A 17,120-nucleotide genomic window follows, 5' to 3' on the forward strand; every position below is an offset into this window, starting at 1 on the left:
GTTTCAAGTCCTGCGGGCCAATTCTCTGTTTGTGAAGGGCTCAAAATGTCTCTTCGGAGTCCAGAAAATTTCTTTTTTGGGGTATATTTTTTCTCCTTCTACTATTGAGATGGAGCCCGTCAAGGTTCAGGTGATTTGTGACTGGACACAACCTACATCTGTTAAGAGTCTTCAGAAGTTCTTGGGTTTTGCTAATTTTTATCGTCGGTTCATTACTAATTTTTCCAGTGTTGTTAAACCTTTGACTGATTTGACTAAAAAGGGTGCTGATGTTGCTAATTGGTCTCCTATGGCTGTGGAGGCCATTCAGGAACTTAAGCGTCGGTTTTCTTCTGCTCCTGTGTTATGTCAACCAGATGTTTCACTTCCTTTTCAGGTTGAGGTTGATGCTTCCGAGATTGGAGCGGGGGCGGTTTTGTCACAGAGAAGTTCCAATGGCTCGGTGATGAAGCCATGTGCGTTCTTTTCTAGAAAATTCTCGCCCGCCGAGCGCAATTATGATGTGGGTAATCGGGAGCTTTTGGCCATGAAGTGGGCATTTGAGGAGTGGCGTCATTGGCTTGAGGGTGCTAGACATCGTGTGGTGGTCTTGACTGATCACAAAAATCTGATTTACCTTGAGTCTGCCAGGCGTCTGAATCCTAGACAGGCTCGTTGGTCGTTGTTTTTTTCTCGTTTCAATTTTGTGGTTTCATACCTGCCAGGTTCAAAGAATGTGAAGGCAGATGCTCTTTCCAGGAGTTTTGTGCCTGACTCTCCTGGAGACTCTGGGCCTACTGGTATCCTTAGGGATGGGGTAATATTGTCCGCCGTCTCCCCAGACTTGCGACGTGCATTGCAGGAGTTTCAGGCGGATAAACCTGATCATTGTCCACCAGAAAGACTGTTTGTTCCGGATGATTGGACCAGTAGAGTCATCTCCGAGGTCCATTCTTCTGTGTTGGCTGGTCATCCTGGAATATTTGGTACTAGAGACTTGGTGGCCAGGTTTTTTTGGTGGCCTTCCTTGTCAAGGGATGTGCGCACCTTTGTGCAGTCTTGTGAAGTGTGTGCTCGGGCTAAGCCTTGCTGTTCTCGGGCCAGTGGGTTGTTGTTATCCTTGCCTATCCCGAAGAGGCCTTGGACGCACATTTCCATGGATTTTATTTCAGATCTCCCTGTCTCACAGAAAATGTCCGTTATCTGGGTTGTGTGTGACCGCTTTTCTAAGATGGTTCATTTGGTACCCTTGCCTAAGTTGCCTTCCTCTTCTGAGTTGGTCCCTTTATTTTTTCAGAACGTGGTTCGTTTGCATGGGATTCCGGAGAATATCGTTTCTGACAGGGGATCCCAGTTTGTGTCTAGATTTTGGCGGACGTTTTGTGCTAAGATGGGCATTGATTTGTCTTTCTCGTCTGCATTCCATCCTCAGACGAATGGCCAGACGGAGCGAACTAATCAGACCTTGGAAACTTATTTAAGGTGTTTTGTTTCTGCTGATCAAGATGACTGGGTTGCCTTTTTGCCACTGGCCGAATTTGCTCTTAATAATCGGGCTAGTTCTGCTACTTTGGTCTCTCCTTTCTTTTGTAATTCGGGGTTTCATCCTCGTTTTTCCTCTGGTCAGGTGGAGCCTTCGGATTGTCCTGGAGTGGACGTGGTGGTGGACAGGCTACATCAGATTTGGAATCAGGTGGTGGACAATTTGAAGTTGTCTCAGGAGAAGACTCAGCAGTTTGCTAATCGCCGTCGCCGCGTGGGTCCCCGACTTCTTGTTGGGGACTTGGTGTGGTTGTCTTCTCGTTTTGTCCCTATGAAGGTCTCTTCTCCTAAGTTCAAGCCTCGGTTCATCGGTCCTTATAAGATCTTGGAGATTCTTAACCCTGTATCTTTTCGTTTGGATCTCCCAGCATCGTTTGCTATTCATAAGGTGTTCCATCGGTCGTTATTGCTCCGGTGCTGGTGGAGGGAGAATTGGAGTATGTTGTTGAGAAGATCTTGGATTCTCGTGTTTCCAGACGTAAACTCCAGTATTTGGTTAAGTGGAAGGGTTATGGTCAGGAGGATAATTCCTGGGTGGTCGCCTCTGATGTTCATGCGACTGATTTGGTCCGCGCCTTCCATAGAGCTCATCCTGATCGCCCTGGGGGTTCTCGTGAGGGTTCGGTGACCCCTCCTCAAGGGGGGGGGGTACTGTTGTGGATTCTGTTTTTGGGCTCCCTCTGGTGGTTACGGCTGGTACCGGGTGATTTTGGTGGGTTGCGGTCTCTGCTTTCCACCTGTCCATCAGAGGCTGGGTGTTTCCTATTTAACCTGGCTTTTCTGTCATTCCCTTGCCGGCTATCAATGTACTCAGATGTGCTCAGTTTGGTTCCTGACTACCTGTTCCCAGATCTCTCAGGATAAGCTAAGTTCTGTTTTTTAGTTGTTTGGTTTTTTGTCCAGCTTGCTAATTATGACTCTATGCTAGCTGGTAGCTCTAGTGGGCTGAGGTTCTCCCCATGTGCCATGAGTTGGCACATGGGTTCTTGTAATCTCAGGATGGTTTTTGATTAGGGTTTTTTGCTGACCGCTCAGACCCCTTTTGTATCATTCTGCTTTCTAGTTATAGCGGGCCTCATTTTGCTAAATCTATTTTCATCTCTATGTGCGTGCCTTCCTCTCATTTCACCGTCAATACATGTGGGGGGCAACTATACCTTTTGGGGTTCATTCCTCTGGAGGCAAGCTAGGTCTTTATTTCCTCTGCAGTGCTAGTTAGCTCTTAGGCTGGCGCGTGGCGTCTAGAATCAACGTAGGCACGCTCCCTGGCTATTTCTAGTTGTGTTTGTCAGGAGTAGGGCAGCGGTCAGCCCAGGTTCCATCACCCTAGAGCTCGTCCGTTATTTATGTTATTTTGCTTGTCCAGTGCGATCCCCAGCCATTGGGATCCATGACACCCCCCTGGTGATTTAGATACGCTACCACCACTTTGTTGTCCGACATAACTCTGACATGGTGAGACCGAAGGGGACCCAGGAACTCTAATAGTGCAAATTTGACTGCCAGTAGTTCCTTCATATTGGAGGACACTTTTCTCAAGTATGGTGGCCAAGCCCCCTGGGCTAACAGGTCGTTCAGGTGTGCCCCCCACCTGCTGGGACTCGCATCTGTTGTTACTATCTGAGATACTGGAGTTACCCACAGGATTCCTTGAGAAAGATTGCCTTGCGATGTCCACCAACTTACTGACCGAATTGTGTTTGGAGATAAATTGAGCCGACTTTCTAAATTCCCTTTTAGAGAGACTTCTTCTGACAAGATTTGCCATTGAAGCTCCCTTGAGTGTAACTGAGCCCATTGGACTGCCGGGATGCAGGCCGTCATGGATCCCAGGAGGGACATCGCTTGGCGCAGGGTTATGGAGGGGGTGTCTCGCCTTCTGGATACTAGACTTATGATGTTTTGAATTTTTTCCTCTGGAAGACGGCATTCTTGTTTTATAGAGTCCAGAGTAAGACCCAGGTACTCCTGGATCTGGCATGGTAACAATCTGGATTTTTTTAAGTTCACTAACCAGCCCAGTTGTTCCAGTGAATGTCTGATTGTTTTCAGCTGTTGCTCACAGTGTTGTGGAGAGGAACCGATTATCAAAAAGTCGTCGAGGTATGGCACTATCAGGGTATCTTGCTCCCTCAGGTGAGCCATTACCTCTGCAACTAATTTCGAGAAGACCCGTGGGGCTATAGCCAGCCCGAAGGGGAGGGCTAAGAATTGAAAATGGTATATCACCCCCCTTATATAGACTGCTATTCTGAGGAATTTTTGGTGATCTTTGTGGATAGGACGTGATAGTAAGCGTCCCTCAGATCCAGGACTACCATGAAACACAGTGGAAACAACATTTTTATCGAGGTTTTTAATGGTTCCATTTTGAATGGCTGAATTTCTAGGAATTTGTTTAGACCCTTCAGATTTATGATAGTCCTGAAGGAACCGTCCGGCTTCTTCCTCAGGAACAGAGGGGAGTAATACCCTTGACCTCTTTCTTGTAGGGGAACTTCCATGAGAACCCCTTTGTTTACTAGTCCCATGAATTCTTTCTCTAATGCTAGTTGCTCTTCCTCCGAAGATCTTAGCGAAGTCGTCATGAACGAGGGATGAGGGGGCTTTTGAAATTTCAGTTTCAGTCCGGATTTTATTATGTTCAAAACCCAAGGACTGCTGGTAATTTTCTCCCAGGCTGAGAGGAAGAGGGCCAGTCTTCCCCCCACCTGGGGCAAGCATTCATTGTGCGGGTTTTTTGTTGTCGTTAGGGTTTTTGTTGAATATGAACCCCTTGTTTTTGTTCCGCTTGTCTTCCCACCTATCCTGGTTTTTTCCTGGCTTCCTTCGGAAGAACCTCTTGCTCCGAAAGGGCCTCCTGTATGAAGGGAAACCCAGGGAGGGAAATTATTTCTTTTTATCCCCTGCTTTCTCTAGTATATCATCTAGAGTGGGCCCGAATAGGAACTCTCTTTCACAGGGGATGGTACACAATTTAGACTTTGTCTGGAGATCTCCCGGCCAACATTTCAGTCAGAGGGCCCGTCTTGCAGCATTAGAAAACACTGCTGACCTAGCGGATAGTTTGAATCCGCCGAGGCATCTGCCAAGAAGGTGGCAGCTCCACGCATAACAGGCAACGTATTTAAAATTGAGTCTCGGGATGATCTGTTTTTGAGCTGGCTTTCTAATTGGTTTAACCATACCATCAGGGAGCGAGATGTACATGCGGCAGCGACTGCCGGTTTAAGGCCTCCACCAGCCGCTTCCCATGAACCTCTGAGGAAGCCATCTGCCTTCTTGTCCATTGGGTCTTTTAAGACCCCCATGTCCTCAAACGGAAGGGCATATTTTTTGGATGCCTTAGCAATTGCCACATCCAGTTTAGGCGCCTTATCCCAGAAGGAACAGGATTGGTCATCGAACGGATACTTCCTTTTCGGAGTAAGTAGTGACTTTCTTATAGGCTTTTTCCACTCTTTTTTAATCAAAGCCTGGATTTTCTCATTAAGGGTAAAGGCCCTTCTCTTTTTTTGGTCAAGCCCCCCGAACATTATGTCTTGAACGGATCTTTTTGGGTGAGGGTCTGCCAGCCCCATAGTGTTCCTAACGGCCTTAACCAGACTGTCAGCTTCCTCTATAGGAAAGCAACTACGGTCTCCCGAGGGAGATGAAGATGATGATGAGGATGATGAGGAGGAAGAAGTAGATGTGTCTGAATCCATATCTTCCCCTGAATCACCAGATTCAGGAGACGGAGATCTGTGCTTAGTCTTCCTTTGCTTTTTTCCTCCTTTGAGGGATTTAAAGGTTTCTTCTACCTGGACTTTAATCAGATTTTTAAGGTCCGCTGCGAACCCGGGGAGGCCTTCTGACACTGTCTGCTGAATACAAATACTGCAAAGTCTTTTTTCCCATGAAGATGGAAGATCTTCTTTACATAAGGCACATATGTTATGTTTAGTTTTGCTTGCGCTTTTCTTCCCCTATAGCAAAAAAAACCAAAACACAAAGATAGGCCCTCACTATCACTAACTTTCACGAAGATCACTTACCACCTTATGGACCCATAAATACCGGTTGGGGACGATCCATGCTTATCGCTTTATCCCTTGAGCCGGACGTTACGCTGGACTCTTTGCTGTGCAGTGATCTAGAACGCCCTTTCCCGGTAGAGTCCTGGTGTCCTTTCTGGGTTTGTCGCTTCTGCTGCTGCTGCTGTGGCGGCGGCTGTGGAGATGCCCTGGGCAGGGGAGATACTTGCTCCACATCGCTCATGGCTGGTGAGCTGGTGGTCTCCATTTGGAAGCGTTTTGCCCTCAGGTGTATCTTGCTAAAATAGCGGTGGAAGGCGCCATTTTTTTTTTCTTTTGCGCATACGCAGTTCAACCTCGCGCCCGAAATCCCGCGCCTGCGCAGTTCGACCTCGAGCGCGAAATCCCACACCTGCGCAGTTCCTCCAGAGGCTGCGCACGTGCACAGGGCGAGGACCGCAGCGCACGCGTGCGCGCAAGGCCCCTGCCGCTTGAAATCTCGCTCTATCTCGTGCGTGCGCAGACGTGGGCAATATGGCGCCACGCACCACCGCATGCTGACTCCTCGGAACTCCCGGGAGCTGCAGCCCGTAGACTGACACCAGGGAGCAAGACATCGGCTCCTATCCATAGAGGGACCCCCCTTGGACACGGCTGCTGCTGGTGAGTCTTACCTAGAGAGGTGGCCGTTGGTCCTGCCACCTCTCTCCATGCACCCTAAAAGGCCTACTAGCCCCAGCGGTGGCGCTTCGGGTCACCACATCTAGCCGAGGCAGGGGGGCCCCTGCTGCCTGGATCGGCTGATTGGCCCCGGAATTCCCACGAAGAATCTTTTCCTCTGACGGAGGTGAATCTGTAGGTCTCCCATCAAGGACGGGAAACCAACTGATGCAGGAGAGAGGTACTGCCTTTTTATCTGTAGGTTTCCTGTCCTTGGTGGGCGGATCCCCTCTTTCCATGGTGCCGTCAGAGAAAACACTACATTTAATCAGAGGGGAACCAGAGCTGCCATGCATCCAAAAATGGATTATGACACCACTTATCCGAGTAGCAATTTGGTTAGCTACTTAGTTATGCCCCTTCAGGCTTTCAGAGGGATATGGCACAGTGGTTCCACCACCTTGCCAGTTACAGTCTACATCTGCTGGGTTGGCTGTGGTGGAAGAGGTGTCAGTTCCCGCTATACTAGTTCTACTCTATTGCAATTGATGCTACTTTGTCGGTGTCTGCCACAAACTTTTGTAAATGTGTAAACTCCTGGTGGGGTCTCATTCATGCTTGTTGTCTGTAGCAGTAGGCCTCCAAGACAATTAGGCCTCCACTTTCTTGTAGTCAATTACCCATTTTACTATCCTTATATTTTTCTGACAATAGTAGTATATGAAACAGATATTTGTGTCACCTGAGTGTGGCTGAGCATGATAGCAGGTTGAGCTGTTGCATGTGGTATCAGGGCTCCCAGCACAGCAGGCATACATCAATCTCTCACGCACCTAATCTTAGTTTTACATTCAGTTGAAAGCTGTAAATGCTTGCTCAGACCACGATACCTCATGCATGGCTGATTGCTGCCATGCCGTGCTACAATTTGTACTGTGGGTGAATTGAGGCCACTTTCCTGGTGTCTGTCCATCATTTGATATGTTTTGGCAGCTTTTGGGGCTGTTGGAAGGTGTTGTGCATGCGTTTGTTTTTGCCTCCCATAGACTTGAGTGGCGTTCGGCTATGTTCGGCGAATATTTGATGAAAAAATTGATGAATATTGCAAAATCAGCAATTGTAATCCAAACTAATCATTGAAATAATCACACATCTCTACTCCTCTTTACTCTGTGAAGCTTTTGAGTACACTTCTGATGACCATTGATAGAATGTGAGAACAGATCTTCAGACTCACCCATCTGTGGTTCCCTACTGTCAGTTTTCTGTCAGTTTTACGGTTGCAGAGTTGTGGCGTGGGGGAAAGCAAGGGTAATATGGGTGCCACCTCTGTGAACTGTACTGGGTGCGATGTTGAGTTAGAGGAAGAGGAGAAGACGTCACTTGAAGCTACTCTTGTTATTTACTCGAGCACATGCTTTTTCTGGACATCATCAACAAGTCATACCACTATGAGTCTGCCAAAGAAAGGTAGTGGAGTAGCCCATCCTGTAACAGAAGTTGTCAGTTGTCCAGTTGTCTTTGTATAGCACGTGACATTGTTGGTTCACTAGTGCTTTCCCAAATACTACCACCTACCCCAGATACACCATGAAAATCAATCCTAATCCCCCTTCCACCGCAACCTCGATTTTTCGCATTCATGTTGCTCAGGTGCACAGTATTAGCAACAATAAATTAGATTGTAAACTGTGCACTAGCACTGCAAACAGCTGAATTTCAGCGGCAGTAAATGACAAGGTAAAATATGGCGTGCTGAATAGCATTAGTCACAGAAGAAAGAATTGAGTGTGGATGAGGCTTGTATGACAGAGAAGATATGCTTCAAACTTTTAAAATTATATTAACCCTACTGTATGACATTAGTAACACACTAAATTTTCTTGTGCCTGTGGATGAGGTCTCTATAACATAGATTATATGCTACAAACAATTTGAAAGTCAGATGTCCCCTACTGTATGACATTAGTAGCACAAGAAATATTTTTGGGCCTGTGGATGAGGCCTCTATAACATAGACTAGATGCTACAATCAATTTGATAGTGAGAGGTCTCTTACTGTATGACGTTACTAGCACAAGAAACATTTTTGGGCCTGTGGATGGAGGCTCAATAGCATAGACTAGATGATACAAACAATTTGAACATGAAATATCCCCTGCTGTATGATGTTAGTAACACAATAATTTTTGGGGGGCCTGTGGATGAGGACTCTGTAGCATAGACTAGAAGCTACAAAGCCATAGATTGTAAGCTCTCACGAGCAGGGTCATCTTATTTTGCTTTAATTATTGTATTGTTAATGTTGTTACTTATGACTAGTGTTGAGCGATACCTTCCGATATTCAAACGTATCGGTATCGGATTGGATCGGCTGATATCCAAAAAATATCGGATATCGCCGTTACCAATACCCGATACCAATACAAGTCAGTGGGACACAAATATCAGAAGCTATCCTGGATGGTTCCCAGGGTCTGAAGGAGAGGAAACTCTCCTTCAGGCCCTGGGATCCATATTCATGTAAAAAATAAAGAATAAAAATAAAAAATATGGATATACTCACCCCTCCGACGGACCCTGGCTCTCCCCGGTGCAAGCGTCTGCCTCCGTTCCTAAGAATGCAGTGAGTGAAGGACCTTCGATGACGTCACAGTCACATGAGCGGTCACGCGACCAATCACAAGACCGCGACATCATCGCAGGTCCTACACTCACTGCATTCTTAGGAACGGAGGCTGCCGGTTGCACCGCTGAGGTCCAGGGTCCGTCGGAGGGGTGAGTATATCCATATTTTTTATTTTTATTCTTTATTTTTTACATGAATATGGATCCCAGGGCCTGAAGGAGAGTCGCCTCTCCTCCAGACCCTGGGAACCATACGCAACGCACACGCCTGGGAACTTATAGGAACTTCCGATTCCGATTTCTGATATCACAAAAATATCGGAACTCGGTATCGGAATTCCGATACAGCGAAGATCGGCCGATACCCGATATTTGCAGTATATATGCTCAACACCAGTCATGAGAAACCAGTTTCAGAATCACCGGGATCCATTGACACATTCAGGAGTTATAACCTCATAAAAGGACAGTGGTCAGAATTGTAAAAATTGGCTCAGTCATTAACGTGTAAACCACCCTTGGGGGTAAAGGGGTTAAACCAATAGCAGAGTAATTATATTGCTCAAAAAAAATAAAGGGAACACTTAAACAACAGAATATAACTCCAAGTAAATCAAACTTCTGTGAAATCAAACTGTTCACTTGGGAAGCAACACTGTTTGACAATCAATTTCACATGCTGTTGTGCAAATGGAATAGACAACAGATGGAAATTATAGGCAATTATCAAGACACACTCAATAAAGGATTGGTTCTGCTGGTGGGGACCACAGACCACATCTCAGTACCATTGCTTTCTGCCTGATGTTTTGGTCACTTTTGAATGTTGATTGTGCTTTCACACTAGTGGTAGCATGAGAAGGACTCTACAACCCACACAAGTAGCTCAGGTAGTGCAGCTCATCCAGGATGGTACATCAATGTGAGCTGTGGCAAGAAGGTTTGCTGTGTCTGTCAGCGTAGTGTCCAGAGGCTGGAGGCGCTACCAGGAGACAGGCCTGTACACCAGGAGACATGGAGGGGGCCGTAGGAGGCAACAACCCAGCAGCAGGACCACTACCTCAGCCTTCATGCAAGGAGGAACAGGAGGAGCACTGCCAGAGCCCTGCAAAATGACCTCCAGCAGGCCACAAATGTGCATGTGTCTGCACAAACGGTTAGAAACCAACTCCATGAGGATGGTCTGAGTGCCTGATGTCCACAGACGAGGGTTTTGCTCACAGCCCAACACCATGCATGACACCTGGCATTTCCCACAGAACACCAGGATTGTCAAAATCGCCACTGGCGCCCTGTGCTCTTCACAGATGAAAGCAGGTTCACATTGAGCACATATGACAGACGTGACACAGTCTGGAGATGCCGTGGAGAGCGATTTGCTGCCTGCAACATCATTCAGCATGACCAGTTTGGCAGTTGGTCAGTAATGGTGTGGAGTGGCATTTCTTTAGAGGGCCGCACAGCCCTCCATGTGCTCGCCAGAGGTAGCCTGACTGCCATTAGGTTCCTAGATGAGATCCTCAGAACCCTTGTGAGACCATATGCTGGGGCGGTTGGCCCTGGGTTCCTCCTCCTAATGCAGGACAATGCCAGACCTCATGTGGCTGGAGTGTGTCAGCAGTCCCTACAAGATGAAGGCATTGAATCTATGGACTGGCCCGCCCGTTCCCCAGACCTGAATCCGATTGAACACATCTAGGACATCATGTCTCACACCATCCACCAACATCAAGTTGTACTACAGACTGTCCAGGAGTTGACGGATGCTTTAGTCCAGGTCTTGGAGGAGATCCCTCAGTAGCCCATCTGTCGCCTCATCAGGAGCATGCCCAGTCATTGTAGGGAGGTCATACAGGCACGTGGAGGCCACATACACTACTGGGCATCATTTCCTTGTCTTGAGCATTTCCACTGAAGTAACTTCATTTTCCACTTTGATTTTTAGCATTATTCCAACTCCAGACCTCCATGGGATATTAGTTGTGATTTACGTTGATCATTTTTAAGTGTTATTGTTCTCAACACATTCCACTATGTAATGAATAAAGAGTTACAACTGGAATATTTCACTCAGTGATATCTAGGATGTGGGATTTTAGTGTTTGCTTTATTTTTTTGAGCAGTGTATTTTTTCATATAGCATCTATGACACACAAACAGCAGACTCAGGAAAATTACTGGTAAATAGTGGCATTTGTGTATGTCTGCAAGCTTTGCGTCATTTGCATAACTTCTAAATAAACATGCACTATTTATTTCACCAATAGCAGAATCATTTTTTTTATCGCCTTTAAGACACACGCCAACAGCAGACTCAGGAAAACTACTTTTAAATAGTTATGCTTGCATATATCAGAAGGCTTTGCACCAGTCGCACAACTGCTACATAATTTACATTATTTAGCTAACCAATAGCAGAGCAATTATTTTTTTACATCGCCTTTATGACACACGTCAACAGCAGACTCCAAAAAATTACTGGTAAATAGTGATATTTGCGTATCTCAGCAAGCTTTGGGCCAGTCGCACAACTGCAAGATAAATATACGCTATTTATTAAACCAATAGCACAGTATTTTTTTTTAAATATCACCTTTATTACAAACGGCAACAGCAGACCCAGGAAAATTACTTGTAAATAATGACTTTTGCATATGCAAAATCAGGCTTGCATGATCAGGCTTTGCGCCACTCATACAACTTTTAGATAAATATACCATATTTATGTAACAAATAGCAGAGTAATTAATTTTTTATATTGCCTTTATGACACACGCCAACAGCATACTCAGGAAAATTACTGGTAAATAGTGATGTTTGCGTATTTCAGCAGGCTTTGCGTCAGTCTCACAACTGCTAGATAAATATATGCTATGTATTTAACCAATAGCACAACAATTTTTTTTTTTAAATATCACCTTTATTACACACGCGAACAGCAGTCTCAGGAAAATTTCTTTGTAAATAGTGATTTTTGCTTATGTGAGCAGGCTTTGCATCAGTCATATAACTTCTAGATAAATATATGCTTTTTATTTAACAAACAGCAGAGTATTTTTTTTATATTGCCTTTATGACACACACCAACAGCTGACAAAGGAAAATTACTGGTAAATAGTGACATTTGTGTACCTCTGCAGTCTTTGGACCAGTCGCACAACTGCTAGATAAATATACGCTATTTATTTAAACATTAACAGAGAATTTTTTTTATATCACTTTCAGGACACAAGCCAACAGCAGACTCAGTAAAATTACTGGTAAACAGTTATGTTTACGTATGTGAGCAGGCTTTGAGCCAGTCGCACAACTACTAGATAAATAAACTATTTCTGCAATAGGCGAGCAATATTATTTAGCTAAAAAAAAAGATGCTTAGTATATGATGGCACTGAGGAATGTTATTTAGCTGTAAAAATAGAGCAGTTAAGTATATGCTGCTACTAAGGAACTCAGGAATATTATTTAGTTTTTTTAAAATAGTTTAGTATATGCTGGTACTGAAGAATATTATTTTGCTCTAAAAACAGCTGTTTTGCATAATATGGTACTGGATTTGAAACTCTCCCTCTCTCTCTCCTCCCACAATTTGTTCCTACAGTATACACAATGCAACCTAGCAGAGATCTGCAGCATGTACTTGCAATGCTAACACCCTGCCTTTCCCTCTCCCTCATATTAAATCTCTCCCTACGCTTACTCAGTCTAAGGCTGGAGTCACACTAGTCTGTAATACGGACGAGTGCTATGCGATAAAAAAATTGCATAGCACTCTGACCAGTATTTCTCTATGGGGCAGCTCACATCTTCTGTTTTTTTCTCGTCCGTATTACACTTGTGAGTGAAATCGCAGCATGCTGCGATTGTCCACGAATCTCAGCTGAGAAATGCCAATGCAAGTCTATGGAGGCAAGAAAAATAAGGATTACACACGGACCATCAGTGTGACTTGCAAGAAATTCTCAGGCATTGGCCAGGTGACAGGAAAGACTCAGCCGTTGTTTGCTCATTTTGCAAGTGTATGAGAAAATCTCACCATACGGATGAGATATTGATGACACACGGATACTTTTTTGAGAAAAAAAATGCATCCTGGCATTGCACACGGATGAGATACAGATCAACATACGGAGAACATTTGTGCGATTCTCAGCAGACAAAATCGGACAGATTTTTTATACATTGTGTGTGACTCCAGCTTAACAGAAAGCGAATCTTCACTCTCAGCAGCTCTTAAAAAAAACTATTTGGATTTAGAAACTCTCCCTATATGCTGCTTTCACTTTCCCTACGCTCACAACACACTCTTACTATGCTGTTTCTGCATGTAATGTATGCAAGATGGTGCCTGCAGGGCTAAAATATCCCCTATGGCGCTGTAAGGCCAGCTAATCACAGTAATGCCACCCCAAAGATGGCGACGGCATTACTGTGATAGGCAAGCAAGCCCAGCATGTTCAGTGGATGCAAATAAAGCGTCAAACATGCTGGGCGGGTCACTCAAATATATCGAGGCGAATAGCTAACTACTCACCAAGTAAAGAATTGCACAAATAGCATACTATTCATCATAGTAACAAATAGTGCCGAAAGTATTCGCTATTCACTAATCATTATAAAGCTTTTTTGCAGAACAAGATTTTGTGGGAACACTATACCAAATTCATAGAGAAAGAGTATGAGCACAAAGTGATCTAAAGATAAAGGATGAAAACTTTTTCTAATGTCTGAATTGTAATTATTTTTTTTTCAGATAAAATGACTTATAATTATTTTCTATATAAAGGGATCAGATTTACCTTTGACTTGTTCTCAGAAGAGTCTATTGCTTATGCAGAAAATGAATTTAAAGTATTGGATGATGACATTTACAATGTAACCTTTCCCAAATCAGGTAATTAGCATATTTTAGTATTTGTCACTTTAATGTAAATTAATTATTTACATAATTAATTTCAGAATCTTTAAAAAATCTTTATTTTTCTAAAGTCAGGCTCAGTATGGTCCACCACCATGTTTGACTGTGTGGATGGTGCTTTCATGGTGATATGTTAGCTTTCAACCTCACTTAGCGTTTTGCATTTAGCCCAAAAAGCACTACTATGGTGTCATCTGACTAGAGTATATTCTTCCACGTTACCAAGCAAAGCAACAGTTTTGGATTATATGCAAAATACTATGTATGGTGGAAAATTAACATTGCACATTATCAGGGAAATACCATCCCGTCAGTCACACATGGTGGTGGCAGCATCATGCTGTGAGGATGTTTTGTTTCAGCATGAACAGGGAAGTTGATCAAAATTGATTTGGAGATGAATGGAGAAAAATACATAGAAATTGTGCAAGAAAAGTGGTTAAGGACTGCAAAGGAATTGGAACTAGGGTGTATGTTCACCTTCTAGTAGGGCAAGAACTCAGGCCACAAGATGTGCAAAGCTCATAAAGACATACCCCAAAAGACTTGCAGTTGTAATTGCAGCGAAAGGTTATCTTACAAAGCAAGAATACTTTTTCAAGACACGGTGTGTATATATATATATATATATATATATATATATATATATATATATATATATATATATATATATATATATATATATATACACAGGGAAGAAACTTTTCAAGATGGGTGGTGACCATTGCGGTCATTTTGAAGTCAACCATTTTGGATCCAATTTTATTTTTCCAATAGGAAGAGGGTCATGTGACACATCAAACTTATTGAGAATTTCACAAGAAAAACAATGGTGTGCTTTGTTTTAATGTAACTTTATTCTTTCATGAGTTATTTACAAGTTTATGAACACTTATAAAATGTCAGAAAAAAGATTCGCACATCCAAACTAGTGTGAATAGGTGCATACCAGGAGCAGCTACCTCCATACATAAATATACAAAAAAAAGGTTGCACTCTATCGTGCAAAAGCATGTCTAATATGGAATAGATGAAATATGAATAGCAAAAGGGCTTTTGAACTTTAGGAAAATATTTAAGAGACGCTTTGCACAGAATTTGATATGATCAAATAGTGTGAGCCCATCAACTGTCGTCAAGGTGGTCTCATAAAACTGATGGGTCCCTGACCTCCCTGTCTAAATGTGAACACTTACCGAAGGCCAATGTCTATATGCCTGGGTGAATGTGGACACCTCTGTTCAGCAAAGCCTACATATGAGTTGGCCGGGACCAAGTGTGATGAGATGCAATTAAAAACCACATGGTGATGGGAGGAGTGCTCAGCCAGTCAGCTAACATAGAAATGACAGAAAAAAGACTCGCACATCCAAACTAGTGAGAATAGGTGCATACCAGGAGCAGCTACCTCCATACATAAATATACAAAAAAGGTTGCACTCTATCGTGCAAAAGCATGTCTAATATGGAATACATGAAATATGAATAGCAAAATGGCTTTTGAACTTTAGGAAAATATTTAAGAGATGCTTTGCACAGAATTTGATATAGTCAAATAGTGTGAGCCCATCAACCGTCGTCAAGGTGGTCTCATAAAACTGATGGGTCCCTGACCTCCCTGTCCAAATGGGAACACTTACCGAAGGCCAATGTCTGTATGCCTGGGTGAATGTGAATCCAGGAAAAAGATGTGCACACTGTCACTGGGTTGGTGCAGGCATGAACAAAAATAGTCCAAGTATAGAAAAAATCAGCCGCACTCAATTGGTTGAAAGTTCAGCAAACTGTGTAGTTTCTTTATTAACATATACAATCAACATCACCAGGTGCTTTTTTAGGAGGTAAATGGGTGGCGGACTATTCAATTCGGGTAACGTTTCGACCCCAGCGGGTCTTTATCAAAACCTCACTTATGCCAAAGAGGTAGAGGAGAGGAGAAAGAGCCGAGTTCCCATAGGGCAGCTCTGGTGGAGTTGTGTGGAAGCGCGTCTGCCTGGTGGGTGATGCACAGAATTTGATATAATCAAATAGTGTGAGCCAGGGACCCATCAGTTTTATGAGACCACCTTGACGACGGTTGATGGGCTCACACTATTTGACTATATCAAATTCTGTGCAAAGCGTCTCTTAAATATTTTCCTAAAGTTCAAAAGCCATTTTGCTATTCATATTTCATGTATTCCATATTAGACATGCTTTTTCACGATAGAGTGCAACCTTTTTTGTATATTTATGTATGGAGGTAGCTGCTCCTGGTGTGCACCTATTCACACTAGTTTGGATGTGCGAGTCTTTTTTCTTTCATTTCTATGTTAGCTGACTGGCTGAGCACTCCTCCCATCACCATGTGGTTCTTAATTGCATCTCTTCACACTTGGTCCCGGCCAACTCATATGTAGGCTTTGCTGAACAGAGGTGTCCACATTCACCCAGGCATACAGACATTGGCCTTCGGTAAGTGTTCACATTTGGACAGGGAGGTCAGGGACCCATCAGTTTTATGAGACCACCTTGACGACGGTTGATGGGCTCACACTATTTGATTATATCAAATTCTGTGCAAAGCGTCTCTTAAATATTTGCCTAAAGTTCAAAAGCCATTTTGCTATTCATATTTCATGTATTCCATATTAGACATGCTTTTGCACGATAGAGTGCAACCTTTTTTGTACACTTATAAAATGTGTTCTAAGTGCTGCCCATTGTGTTGGATTGACAATACAACCCTCTTCTCCCACTCTTTAAACACTGATAGCAACACCACAGAAGAAATGCTAGTCTAAGGGGGTCAAATTCCTTGTAGGAATGCTCGGATCTGACACCCATAATGTGGTGGTGCACCATTCTGCTGGAAAAACTCAGGGAACGTGCCATCTTCAGTGCATAAAGAAGGAAACACCTCATCATGTAGCAATTTCAGATATCTAGTGGCATCGAGGTTTCCATTGATGAAGAATGGCCCACTATCTTTGTACCCCATATACCACACCATACCATCAATTATGGGTGTTAGGTTTGAGCATTCCTACATGAACAGTTTCCTGGAAAGTGGATTGGTCATCGTGGGCCAGTTGAATGGCCACCAGTCTCCCGATCCGAACCTCGTAGAGTTTTATCTTTGGGGTAATCTGAAGGCAATTGTCTATGCTGTGAAGATATGAGATGTGCAGCATCTGAAACAATAGATACTGGAATCCTGTGCTAGCATTTCTTCTGCGGTGTTGCTATCAGTGTGTCAAGAATGGGAGAAGAGGGTTGCATTGACAATCCAACACAATGGGCAGCACTTTGAACACATATGGCGTCCTGAACCGGGAGTTTCCGCACAATTCAGGCATGCATGAGGATTTAATCCCACACTCAAAGACCCTTCTCCA

At 43.9% G+C, this 17,120-nt stretch overlaps 1 protein-coding gene across 3 annotated transcripts in view; it reads left to right on the top strand.

The window, feature by feature from the left end:
* The window catches only part of LOC143770137 (sulfotransferase 2B1-like), a 209,770-nt gene that overhangs the window by 32,507 nt on the left and 160,143 nt on the right, over nt 1-17,120 (top strand). Inside the window, exons 1-2 of one of the 3 annotated variants that reach the window (XM_077259460.1) lie at nt 12,063-12,085; nt 13,579-13,719. The exons of 1 other annotated variant lie outside the window; for it this stretch is intronic. In XM_077259460.1, the coding sequence (XP_077115575.1) occupies nt 13,584-13,719 (136 nt within the window). In that variant the 5' untranslated portion in view covers nt 12,063-12,085; nt 13,579-13,583. Of the gene's footprint in view, nt 1-12,062; nt 12,086-13,578; nt 13,720-17,120 lie in introns of those variants that run through there. One more of the 3 variants, XM_077259459.1, reaches the window with a different exon arrangement.

The sequence above is a fragment of the Ranitomeya variabilis genome, chromosome 4 (genome assembly GCF_051348905.1).
Source record: "Ranitomeya variabilis isolate aRanVar5 chromosome 4, aRanVar5.hap1, whole genome shotgun sequence".
NCBI lineage: Eukaryota > Metazoa > Chordata > Amphibia > Anura > Dendrobatidae > Ranitomeya > Ranitomeya variabilis.